At 44.9% G+C, this 12,089-nt stretch overlaps 1 protein-coding gene across 1 annotated transcript in view; it reads right to left on the reverse strand.

The window, feature by feature from the left end:
* PKP2 (plakophilin 2) overlaps nucleotides 1–12,089 on the reverse strand; it is a 77,425-nt gene that overhangs the window by 17,791 nt on the left and 47,545 nt on the right. The window contains exon 6 of the mRNA XM_039511098.1: nucleotides 11,009–11,186. Within this exon, the coding sequence (XP_039367032.1) occupies nucleotides 11,009–11,186 (178 nt within the window). The remainder of the gene's footprint in view (nucleotides 1–11,008; nucleotides 11,187–12,089) is intronic.

Consider the following 12,089-nt stretch of genomic DNA (forward strand, 5'->3'; position numbering starts at 1 on the left):
CCAGTGTAGACCAGGCCCGAGGCCATATATTCAGTGTGTAGTGGCTACCATAACATTTCAGGCTGTGAAGCGACCCAATCCATCTAGTTCCACTTGAGGGAATGAATGAAGTCAAAGCAGAGCGCAGTACTTTCAGATCAGGAGAAAGATATGCAACATTACCTTTAAAACCCACAATACTTTCCCTGGGTTCAGTGCCAGGTCTGCTTTGACTAGCTCATTAAATAGTAAAGCCAATTTTATCTATTTGCCTGGTTGTTAGGCAACACACCCTTTCTTTTGATGTACCTAACTCTGCGTGTTCAGGAAACATTGCCAAAGTTTCTTTCAGATACAAACAATGCCATTGTGTCAGACGCTCAGTGTCTGGCAGCCACTGAAACATGCCTGATTGTTTTCTAATGTTTAGCTTTATGACCGGCAGTATGTGCAAAAGGGAGCAAACAATTGGAGGGGGATCACAAATAGAGTAGAAAGGGATTTTGAAATTCTTCTAAAAATCACAACCCACTGTCACTCATATCACATGCCCAGGGTAAATATTGCCAATATTTTAAACACTCTAAAGCAAAATATATGAAAATCAGTTCAACCTTCATCCTCCTCCCACCCCAGCCCCCACTCATGGACCTGATCCTGGGCTCAAGATTGGGCTTCTATGTTTCTCCTGAAATAATTGATTAAGATCATATACACACTGGCCCAGAGGTGGTGAGCATTTTCCTGTGTTCGGTGCAGTGTTTTAGCTATTTGCAATGTTATCAGCTGTTGAAAGTGAATCTTGAATTTAGGACTTATCTTGTAAGTAAAGAAGGAATAAATTTTTAAATATTTCAATGTAAATTTCTTAAAACATTTTTCTTACTTATTCTTTGGCCTGCATTTATCTTCGGCAGCTATTCATTTGGTATCATGAAGATATCATGAAGAGTGTGTTAATTTTTTGAAAAGCAGCTTTGCAGTTCACCTTTAACACGAGAAATATGCCACGTATAATTTTTAAACTTCAAAGTACAGCTTTCTTGCTGCAATACAGGCTGCAGGCTACAGACTAACAACGTGAGCAACAAACATGTCAGTTATTACAAAAGAAAGGACTAATTACAGATTTATATTCTGGCAATGTATAAACATTAAAACAAATTATTTGCCAGCATAGCACCTTCTGTGCCCTGTTTTTCACTGCATGACTTTTCTGTAGCATTCCTTTGGATTTCAGTGATCCTTTGAGTCAGATTCTCCCATATTTAATACAGACACACAGCAGGGGTAATTCCACTGTAATCTATGGGACTACAACAATGTTGAAGTGTGAGAGAAAAAAAAATCAAGACCATTCCTCTTTATCCTTTATTGAAAATGGACAATTTTATAAGGTTAGGTTTGGCTTCGAAAGGATCCTAAATCTTATCAGAATCTTTTTTTCCCCCCTAAGAACTGGGTTATACAACCTGACAGGTCAGCCTTATTTGTGAGTTGCCCAGTACTTCCTGATCTCATTTTGGTCAGAAATACATCTCATGGTATTTCATTTCACAAAAGTGGGAAGGGCAGAAGAGTGCAAACAAAAAGAATTTTTAAAAATGTTAATCAAAATTCTTCTGATTCTCTGAACAGGTTTTGTAATTCCACTGAACTCTGTGGAGCTACCCCAACGACGAGTTTGGCTCAATGTCCATTTTTATTTGATCAAAAACAGTTCACATTGGAATTCTTTATCCTTTAGTAAGCAAATATCAAGGTTTGTAAAGTTGATACAACTCCACCAGAGCGGTCCTTTGGGGCCATCTGCCTGTCCCAAGTCAGGGTAAAGGAGGAGGGTTGGGCGTGGGGCTAGCAACCCCACCCCGTAAAAAATCAATTTGCTACAGAAACGCCAACAATAGAGATAACAGAGGCTTTTATCCTGGAAAAAGAAGGGTCTTCAACTCGAAGACGCATGACGCTGGGTGGTGAAAGCCGTGAGGAAGCCACTAAGCCGATCACCCTTCTTGCAACCAGAAGGATTACCATCGGCACATGGAACGTGAGGACCATGTACGAGTCAGGAAAGATGGTGCAGGTTGCAGTAGAGATGAGGAGCAACAACCTGACCCTACTTGGTATTAGTGAGACAAGATGGACACAAGCTGGACAGAGGCGACTGTTGACAGGAGAGCTGTTGCTGTATTCCAGACATGAAGAGAGCGACGCACCTCATACACAGGGAGTAGGCTTCATGTTGTCTAAGCAGGCACAGAGAGCACTGATTGGTTGGGAGGCACATGGCCCCAGGATCATCACAGCATCCTTCAGAACTAAAATGAAGAGGATTAAGATGAATGTTGTTCAGTGCTATGCCCCAACCAATGACAGCGAAGAGGAGGACTTTTACAATAGACTTCAGAAAATATTAGAGACTCTCCCAGACAAAGATATCACTATTCTTATGGGAGACTTCAATGCCAAAATTGGACCCGACAATACAGGATACGAACAAGTCATGGGAACCCACGGTCTGGGAGAGATGAGTGAGAATGGAGAGAGATTTGTGGATCTGTGTGCATTTAACAACCTGGTCATAGGAGGCAGCATCTTTCCTCACAAGCGGATCCACAAGAGTACTTGGGTATCGCCAGCAGGCATGACAGAAAACCAGATCGACCATGTCTGCATTAGCAAGAAGTTCAGAAGATCTTTACAGGACGTTAGAGTTAGAAGAGGAGCAGATGCAGCATCCGACCATCACTTAGTGGTGGCCAGATTGAAGCTGAAGCTGAAGTAGAACTGGATAGATGCGTCAGATAGAAGAACGAAGTACAACAACGTCAGCCTTCTGAAGGACCACAAGATCAAGGAAGATTTTGGACTGACGCTAAAGAATAAGTTTTCAGTACTACAGGATCGGTCTGAGGAAGAGGAAGACAGTGTACTCAACAGATGGCAGAAAGTGAGACAGACACTTAGGTCAGTATGCCAGGAAGTGCTTGGAATTAAGAAATACCAGCAGAAAGAGTGGATTACAGCAGAGACCTTGACTAACATAGAAGACAGAAAGAAGGCAGCAGTGAACAACAGCAGGACTAGAACAAAGGCCAAAGCTCAAAAAGATTATGCTGAAGCTCACAGAGTAGTGAAGAGGAGTATTAGGAAGGATAAGAGAGATTATGTGGATGGACTGGCAGCAGAAGTGGAGCAGGCAGCATACAGCGGCAACATGAAACAGCTGTATGACACTACCAAACGACTGTCTGGAAAGTTCAGCAAGCCGGAACGTCCCGTTAAAGACAAGCAGGGAAAGTCTATAACAGGAATAGAACAACAGATGAGTAGATGGGCGGAGCACTTTGAGGAACTCCTGAATAGATCAGCACCACCAAATCCACCAGACATTGACCCAGCCAACGAGGACCTTCCAATCAATTGCGACAAACCAACCAGAGACGAGATCAGAAAAGCCATCACCATGATGAAGAACAGGAAGGTGGCTGGACCTGACGATATTCCAGCAAAGGCCCTGAAAGTAGATCTGGATGCTTCAGTGGAAATGCTGTACCCCCTTTTTGAGAAGATATGGGAAGAAGTGATTCTGGCAGATTGGAAAGAGGGATACCTCATCAAAATCCCTAAGAAAGGAGACCTTAGCAACTGTGCCAACTACAGAGGAATCACACTTCTGTCAGTGCCTGGGAAGGTCTTCAATCGAGTCCTCTTAGAGAGAATGAAGGATGTAGTCGATCCACAGCTACGAGATGAGCAGGCAGGCTTCCGGCAGAATAGATCATGCACGGACCAGATAGCAACGCTCCGCATCATAGTCGAGCAGTCTATGGAGTGGAACTCCTCGTTGTATATCAACTTTGTTGACTATGAGAAAGCGTTCGATAGCGTGGATCGAGAGACCCTCTGGAAGCTCCTTCGGCATTATGGCATCCCAGCAAAGGTGGTCAACTTGATTAAGAACTCATATGACGGCATACGCTGTAGAGTGATCCATGGAGGGCAGCTCACAAACAGCTTCCAGGTACGAACCGGAGTCAGACAAGGATGTTTGTTGTCACCATTTCTCTTTCTCCTCGTCATTGATTGGATTATGAAGACATCCACTTACGAGCGTAGGAACGGAATTCAGTGGACGTTGTGGACCCAGCTTGATGACCTGGACTTTGCCGACGACCTTGCACTCCTTTCACACAGCAAACAGCAGATGCAAGAGAAGATCAACGTAGTGGCAGCCACATCATCACAGATCGGCCTCAACATCCACAAGGACAAGGCCAAGATCCTCAAGATTAACTCCATCAGCAATGACCCAGTCACACTGAATGGAAGCCCCCTGGAAGAAGTGCAGTCCTTCACCTACCTAGGCAGCATCATCGACCAGCAGGGTGGCACAGACGCAGACATCAAAGCAAGGATTGGTAAGGCAAGAGCAGCCTTCCTACAGCTCAAGAACATCTGGAGCTCTAGAGAGCTATCTTTGGCAATAAAGATTCGACTGTTCAATTCCAATGTGAAACCAGTGCTACTGTATGGAGCTGAAACCTGGAGGACAACTAAAACAACCACTAGGAAGATCCAGACCTTCATTAATAGCTGCCTTAGAAGGATTCTTCAGATCCGCTGGCCAGACGCCATCAGTAACATCCACCTCTTGGAGAGGACTCGTCAACCTCCAGCAGAGGAAGAAATTAGAAGAAGGTGGGGCTGGATAGGACACACACTACGCAAGCAGCCAACCAACATCACCAGACAGGCATTGCGGTGGAACCCCCAAGGCAAGCGGAAAAGAGGCCGTCCAAGAAACACCTGGTGACGCGACCTTCAGGCTGATTGCACAAAAATGGGCTATACCTGGAACCAGTTAGAGCAAATGGCCCAGGATAGAGGACTCTGGAGATCTGTTGTTGGCGACCCATACCCCGACTGGGGTGACGGGCATGAATTGAATTGAAAAGTTGCTACAATAAGACTAGTTCCTGGCCAGCACTGGGAATAATTCTGTGCATCTGCATCCTGGCGGACTTTGAAGTGGCTGTCCTGGGCTATATATGTAAGCAAATAACTAATCAAGCCTAAGATGACAGATGCCCATTGTAAAAGCGGCACAGCTAACAGGCATCTCTCTTTGTATACACAAAGCTTTGGCACGTTTATAGATGCCAGGATTATCTTTTTAGTTCCATGTACGCTACCCCATAGTAGACATTAACTAGGACACAAAAGTTTATACCAAGTAGTTAATGTTTGTCTCGGTTGATTTTATAATCCCTCAAATAAAATGTCTTGCCTTTTACACTGGTTTATTATCCGCTATAACTGAAGTTAATTAGTAGTTAGGATATCTGTGGCCCTGAAGTGCTCCTACAGGAACAGAATCTTCACTGTTGAACATGTGTCTGGTATAACCACCACTGCATGTGTGCTGTAAAACCACGATGTTTGACAAGGGAGAATGGCTTATGCAATACCTTTAGCGCAGCAGCAGTGGTTTCTGCAATACATATACACACAACTACTCCACTAAAGGAGATCTGTATGCCAAAACCAAATAGAATTTGTTAACAAAACACACATCTGCAAGCTGAAACAGGACAGCTTCTCAGGCTAGAAGTTTCACATTCAGCTCTACAGACTTCACTGAGGCATGTCCAAAACTACAGCCAGGTTACTTTTCTCATAGAATTGACTTATAATTAATCGCAACAGTTGATCTACTATACATCTTCTTGGACTTGGTAGCAAAACCAAAAATCTCCTGTGCTCACACTTGTTTTTAGGTCTTGCAAGTGTAGTGTACCTGTCTGAAGTCCAGGGCTGGCTCCAGGCACCAGCAAAGGAAACAGGTGCTTGGGGCGGCCAATGGGAAGGGGCGGCACGTCCCGGTCTTCGACAGCAATTCGGCGGCGGGTCCGTCAGTCCGCCCGGAGTGAAGGACCCACCGCTAAATTGCCGCTGAAGAATGAAGCGGCGTGGTAGAGCTGCCACTGAAGTGCCGCCGATCGCGGATTTATCTTTTTTTTTTTCCCCCTGCTTTGCCGCTTGGGGCAGCAAAAAAGCTGGAGCCGGCCCTGCTGAAGTCATAATGTGATGCAGAGCCCAGTGGCTTCTCAACATAAGAAAGTTGCACTGGTTTAACTAAAGGTTTGATTTTATAACCAATTTATTTAAATTGATGCAAAAAGATGTGTGGACACTTGTACTTTGGTTTAAGAGTGACTTTTGCCAGTTAGTCTGATTAGAAGCTGATTTAAACTAACTAAACTGAAATAAGTTTAAACAGAAATAAGCGTCCACCTAGCCTTTGCAAAGAAAAGTTGCCATGGTATAAAGTCCCAGGGCTATGGCCTAGGAGTCCAGAGACCCTGGTTCTCTTCCGAGCTCTGCTCCTCACCTTTTATGTGATGTTGGGTAACTTCTTCTCATCTGTGTCTCCCCTTTCACCCTTTGTCCGTTTTGTCTATTCAATCTGTAAGGTCCTGAGGCCTGTGACTATCCCTTACTATGTGTTTGCACAATAGAACCTCAGTCTCAGCTGGGGCCTAGAGGTGCTTCCATAACATAAATGTCATTTATATGCTGAATGAGTAGAAATAAAAATAGCCATTCCATCAGTGAGCATATTCAGGTTTCAGGGGCAGATCCAATGCCCAGTGAAGTTAATGAGCATTCAGTGGGTACTGTTCAGATCCAAAGGGAGGAAGGGGTATTGCAGCTACCTGGCCTTTCGTTTAAAAAAATAAAAATAAAATAAAAAAAATGCAGTGCCCACCACTTCTGTTTCATTCCCAGAAAACTAGAAGTTGCCTTTAGAAAACTGCCTCAGAGTTTTTAGGACAACACTGTCATGCTGCTGATGCTGCAAAATCAAAACTGTAACTTGAGGAGATAAATAATTATAGTGGATTTTGCAGGTAAAATGCAGAGACTTCCTTTCACTGCTGATAGAAATGAGTCTTGTGATTAAGATACTGGCCTGGGAATCAGGAAGTCTAGGATCAACTCCTGGCTCTTCTGTTGTCTTCCTGTGTGACCATAGGTATGTCACATTACTTAATCCCTGTGCCTCAGACTCCCCTTCTGTAAAGTGGCCATAGTATTTCCCTACCTCATGGGATGCTGTGAAGATATATTCAGTAATGTTTGTGCAGTCCTCGGATATCATGGGGAGGGGCTCCAAAGAAGAGCTTACAAATTAAATATATTCTCCAATGACCATCTCATAGTATCCGAAGGGAAATCTACAAAATTCACTATAATTTAAGGTTTTGCGTGCCAGTAATATATTTTTAATGGTTTTAGAAGGTCTCTCTAAGTCTATAATATATAACTAAACTATTGTTGTGTGTAAAGTAAATAAGATTTTTAAAATATTTAAGAAGATCCATTTAAAATTTAAATTAAAATGCAGAGCCTCCCGGACTGGTGACCAGGACCAGGGTAGTGTGAGTGCCACTGAAAATCAGCTCACATGCCACCTTCGGCACGTGTGCCATAGGTTGCCTACCCCTACTTTAACCCATGATTTGAGGACTTCAATGGCTCAGACACAGGTTTGTTACAGGAGTGGGTGGGTGAGATTCTGTGGCTTGCGTTGTGCAGGAGGTCAGACTAGATGATCATAATGGTCTCTTCTGACCTTAAAGTCTATGATTCTATGATTATTTCCAATTAAAGACAAAGGAACATTTCTTTAAAGTTTCTACCACTAAGATGTGTCTCAGTGCATCACATATCAGATTTAAAGAAAAACATACCCTGCAGACAGAAAGGACAGAGGGGAATACAACTGTGTTCACTGACTGTCTAGTTTTAATCTCCAGTTCTGACACATCTTAGGCTTTCCATGGATTAATTTTGCATCTCATCCATGTCCTCAATAACAAGTGGCACAACAATTATCAGTGAATAAGAAAGTGAATACATGTTTGGTATAAAATTACTATAACTGAATAGTGCAGGGGTCAGCAACCTTTCAGAAGTGGTGTGCTGAGTCTTCATTTATTCACTCTAATTTAAGGTTTCGCGTGCCGGTAATACATTTCAATGTTTTTTATAAGGTCTCTCACTCTATAACTCTATATATTATATAACTAAACTATTGTTGTATTGTAAAATAAACAAGGTTTTCAAAATGTTTAAGAAGCTTCATTTAAAATTAAATTAAAATGTTGACCTTACACTGCCGGCCCACTCAGCCCGCCACTGGTCTGGGGTTCTGTTCACCCAGACCGGCAGAGGGGTGTGTGGGGCCGGTGGTTGGGACCCCACTGCCACTCAGGGGTTCCATCCGCCGGCTCCTGCTGGCCGGGATCCCGGCTGCCGGACCCACTCAGCCCGCTGCTGGTCTGGGGTCCTGGCCCTGCCCACATACAGTGGGTACCTACCTTCTTCCTGATTCTGGCCCATTCTCTTCCTCTCTCTGCACTGAGCTGAGGGTGGGAGTGGACCGATCACAGGGCTGGGGATGAAGGGTCTGGCCAGGAGCTAGAATGAGGGTTGAGGCAGGAGGTTCGGGTGTGGGGCACTTACCTGGGCAGCTCCCATTTGGTGCGAGGGGTGCAGGTGGGAACATGGGGGGGGGGGCAGGAGCTCCCGTTTAGTGCTCAGGGTGGGGGTGGGGATGTGGGGGGTGCAAGAGTCAGGGCTGGGGTCGTGGGTGTGTGTGTGAAGGTTCAAGCAGAGGGCTGGGTGTGTATGAAGGGGGTACAGGGCTCAGGGCAGGGACCTGGGGAGTGTGCAGGGTTGCGGGACTCAGGGCAGAGGGCTGGGTGTGTGTGAGGGGGGGTGTCAGGACAGGGGGCTGGAGGAGATGCCCCTATTCCACCCCACCTTCCCCAAGGCCCTGCCCCCGCTTCTTCTCTGTCTCTGCCAGGAGCAGCGAGCACGCTGACTCGAATCCTTCCTGACCCCCTCCCTCACGAAGGCCATCGGCTGATCAGCTGGCAGGGAGGGAGGGACAGAGTGGAGGAGCAGGGGAGCTGGCAGGACCAAGCTTCTGCCCCTGCCCCTTGCCCCCACAGGGGATGGGGGAAGCGGAGGGCAGAGAAGAGTGGGCCGGGCTGGGCAGGACTTTTAATGGCACGCTGCTGCCTGCTGGGACTCCAGCAGGCAGCAGCGTGCCATTAAAAGTCAGCTCACGTGCCGTCTTTGGCATGCGTGCCATAGGTTGCCGACCCCTGGAATAGTGTCAGTTTTACAATTCCAGTGTGAATAGTTTGTAAATTACTCCTCTGGTTATTCAATGATCCTGACTCCTTAAAGTCCATGGAAAGACCCTTTTTACTTAGTGCTGGATCAGAACCTAAATGCCTTATTGCTGAGTTTACAAATTAAATTGTTACCTATGGTGATTCTTTTCAGTGGGCTAGGTGTGTGGGGACCTCTGGAATCCAGTCTCACTCAAGCAGATGCAGTACACCAGCATGGGATAGAAATATTTTGGCCAGCTCGAGGACCATAAATAATGCAACATGTGTCTGATGTCCTTCCCCTTGCTACATCACAGCTTCACAGCACTGTTACAACAGCTGGGAAGGCAGAGGAGCAAATTCTGCATGGGATTGATCCCAGTGTCACAGACTCACCACAGAAGCACCTGAATTACTCATGTACCTGGAACCTCCTCTCCAGAGGCTGCACAAGCCATTGTTTTACAATATGCTCAGCTTCATTAATTATAAATGTGACCACATTTCTAAAAGTCTTGCCTGTGAGCTGTCAGTGAACCCAGAATTTCAGAAAATATACCCATTATAGTAAAATCGATATAACACGCAGCCTGCCGCCTTGTTTGATAATATCTTAAGAAACCATCCCCAAAGTAGCTATACATGCACACAATACAGCTCTGCTTCACCTTTATTAGAGGGCCACATTCTAATCAAGGAATTGATACATCAGTCACTTGACTGCTTAAGACAGGTTTCTTTGTATGTACGTACTGAGGATACTTACTATAATTTGTAAGTACTTTCCATAACAATGTTTCATTGTAGCACAATAAAAAAATAACTAAACAAACTTTATTGGTTTAACTGTTATTCTCCACGCGCATCACTGAGCATTGCAATATTACTTTTTAAATAATAATGCTTCATTTACTGCAATCCTAAATCCACCCAGCTGTCCAGAGGTACTGACAAATACCCAAAACTGAGTGTGAGCATGTTAAGTATTTAGGGTGTGTATGGGAGGGAGAGAGCAAAAGGGCAGACATGTTTTTGTGAGACTGCCAAAGGACCAGCTACTAGGTTTTTGAATGAGAACTTCACTGTTCCTATCAATTATACGGATCAAAACTAAACAGGCATTGATTCTGCAAGTGATGTGACAGCTGGGTCAGAGGCAATACTTTTGTGGACGAGGTACATGTGCTCTGACATTTCTTCCCTGTGGAGATGACCACTACCTTTCATCATCCACAGCTTAGATCAGTAGGTGAGAGAGCTTTGCTGCAACGGCCCCTCAGTGTGGAAAGCTGGATACTCAGCTTCACCCATCCCTCTACACTTTACAAAACTGACTGGAAAATATTTTTTCCTTTTTTTTAAAATGACTGTCTTCCCTTGTATTAGACTAAATGACTCTCCCCTCCCCTGCACAGACTGTGTAATGGTGCAATTTTTTAAAAGACCTTTAATAGTATAATATTTAGGGCCCAATCCTGCAAGCCACAGCAACAGTTCCTGCTCACATGAGCCTTCCCCTTGATTTCAATGCGACTCTTTGCAGGAATAAGGCTTGCATAACTGGGTCCTTGATTACTGGTTATTTTTACTGAAATGGTTTAGCTGCACTCCTTGGAGAGAGTTGTAGGAACTTTATAAATATAGTTGTTTTTATGATACTGAACAGCAGCTGTTCAGTTCAGATACGCACTAGGTTGGCATTTCAAAATCTGACCTACACGTCAGCCTGAAAACAAGACATTCCCCTCTGTGCTTGGAAGCATGTAAAGTTCAAAAAAAGTGTTCAACCCAGCTTTATCATCAGTAGCATTTAGGGTATTTGAAGATGGAGAACTCACCTCAGGCATCCTGTGGCATTGTAGAAGATATCAGGGTCAGATACAATACTCGATTTTGGGTAATCTCTATCTGGCCAACCGGAGTAGGGGATAAGAATGGTCTCTGTCAGTGGGTCCAGGGTGTCTCTGATTAGCAGGGTCTTCAGCTGGTCATTGGAGGACAAGTTCCACAACAAACCTACAATAGCCAAAATAAATTAGAATGGCAACAAGAACTCAATTTACAAGGTCTAATCCAAAACCCATTGTAATTAATGACGCACATTGACTTCAATGGGCTTTGGATCAGGTAAAAATTTGATAACTTTTAAAAGACAACTCAATCCCTGCTATCCTCAGTTATATTAGACCTAAAGCATCAATGTGATGAAACCGATATCATAAACTCCCATGGCATGGCAGTGTATCAAGCACAGGAGGAAAGGCACTGTGATTTATGGCAGAGGTTCTCTAACTGTGGTCCACGGACCACCAGTGGTCCGTGAGCTCCATTCAGGTGGTCCGTGGATAGTTCCCTCTAAGGTGCGCACCTGGACGGATACACACAAGAGAATGAAGGGCCACCAACCTAATTAGTGGAGTTATGCAGGCATGGCTCCACTAATTAGATGCCTGGACCCTGGAGAAGACTCACATGTAAGGTGAGGTGGTGGCCTTGGGGGGAATAGGGGGCGGGGACAGTGGGGTGACAAGACGGGGTGGGGGGAATTTGGGATGTGCAGGGTTGTGGCTGCCAGAGAAAGAGGGGACTTTCCCCAGCTCCAGAGCTGCAGCTGCTGGGGAGAAACGTCTCTCCTTCCCAGCCTCAGCTCTGTGGCTGCTGGGGCGGGGGAGACACCCCCCTCCTTCCCAGCCCCAGCTGACGCACTGGGGGAAAGAGGGCACATCCATCGCATTAGAAAGGTAAGACTACTGATATTAAAATATGAGTTGTGTGCTTTTATTTGTAGAACAAAAAAAAACCACGTTAATTATTAAGGGTTTTTTTATATAGTGCTTTTATCCAAAGCGCTTTACAATAGTTAGCTAATGGTACAAACAACATTTGGAAAGATCATTAAGTGGTTCGCCGAGACCCTCA

The sequence above is a fragment of the Mauremys reevesii genome, linkage group 1, assembly GCF_016161935.1.
Source record: "Mauremys reevesii isolate NIE-2019 linkage group 1, ASM1616193v1, whole genome shotgun sequence".
Taxonomy (NCBI): Eukaryota; Metazoa; Chordata; order Testudines; family Geoemydidae; genus Mauremys; species Mauremys reevesii.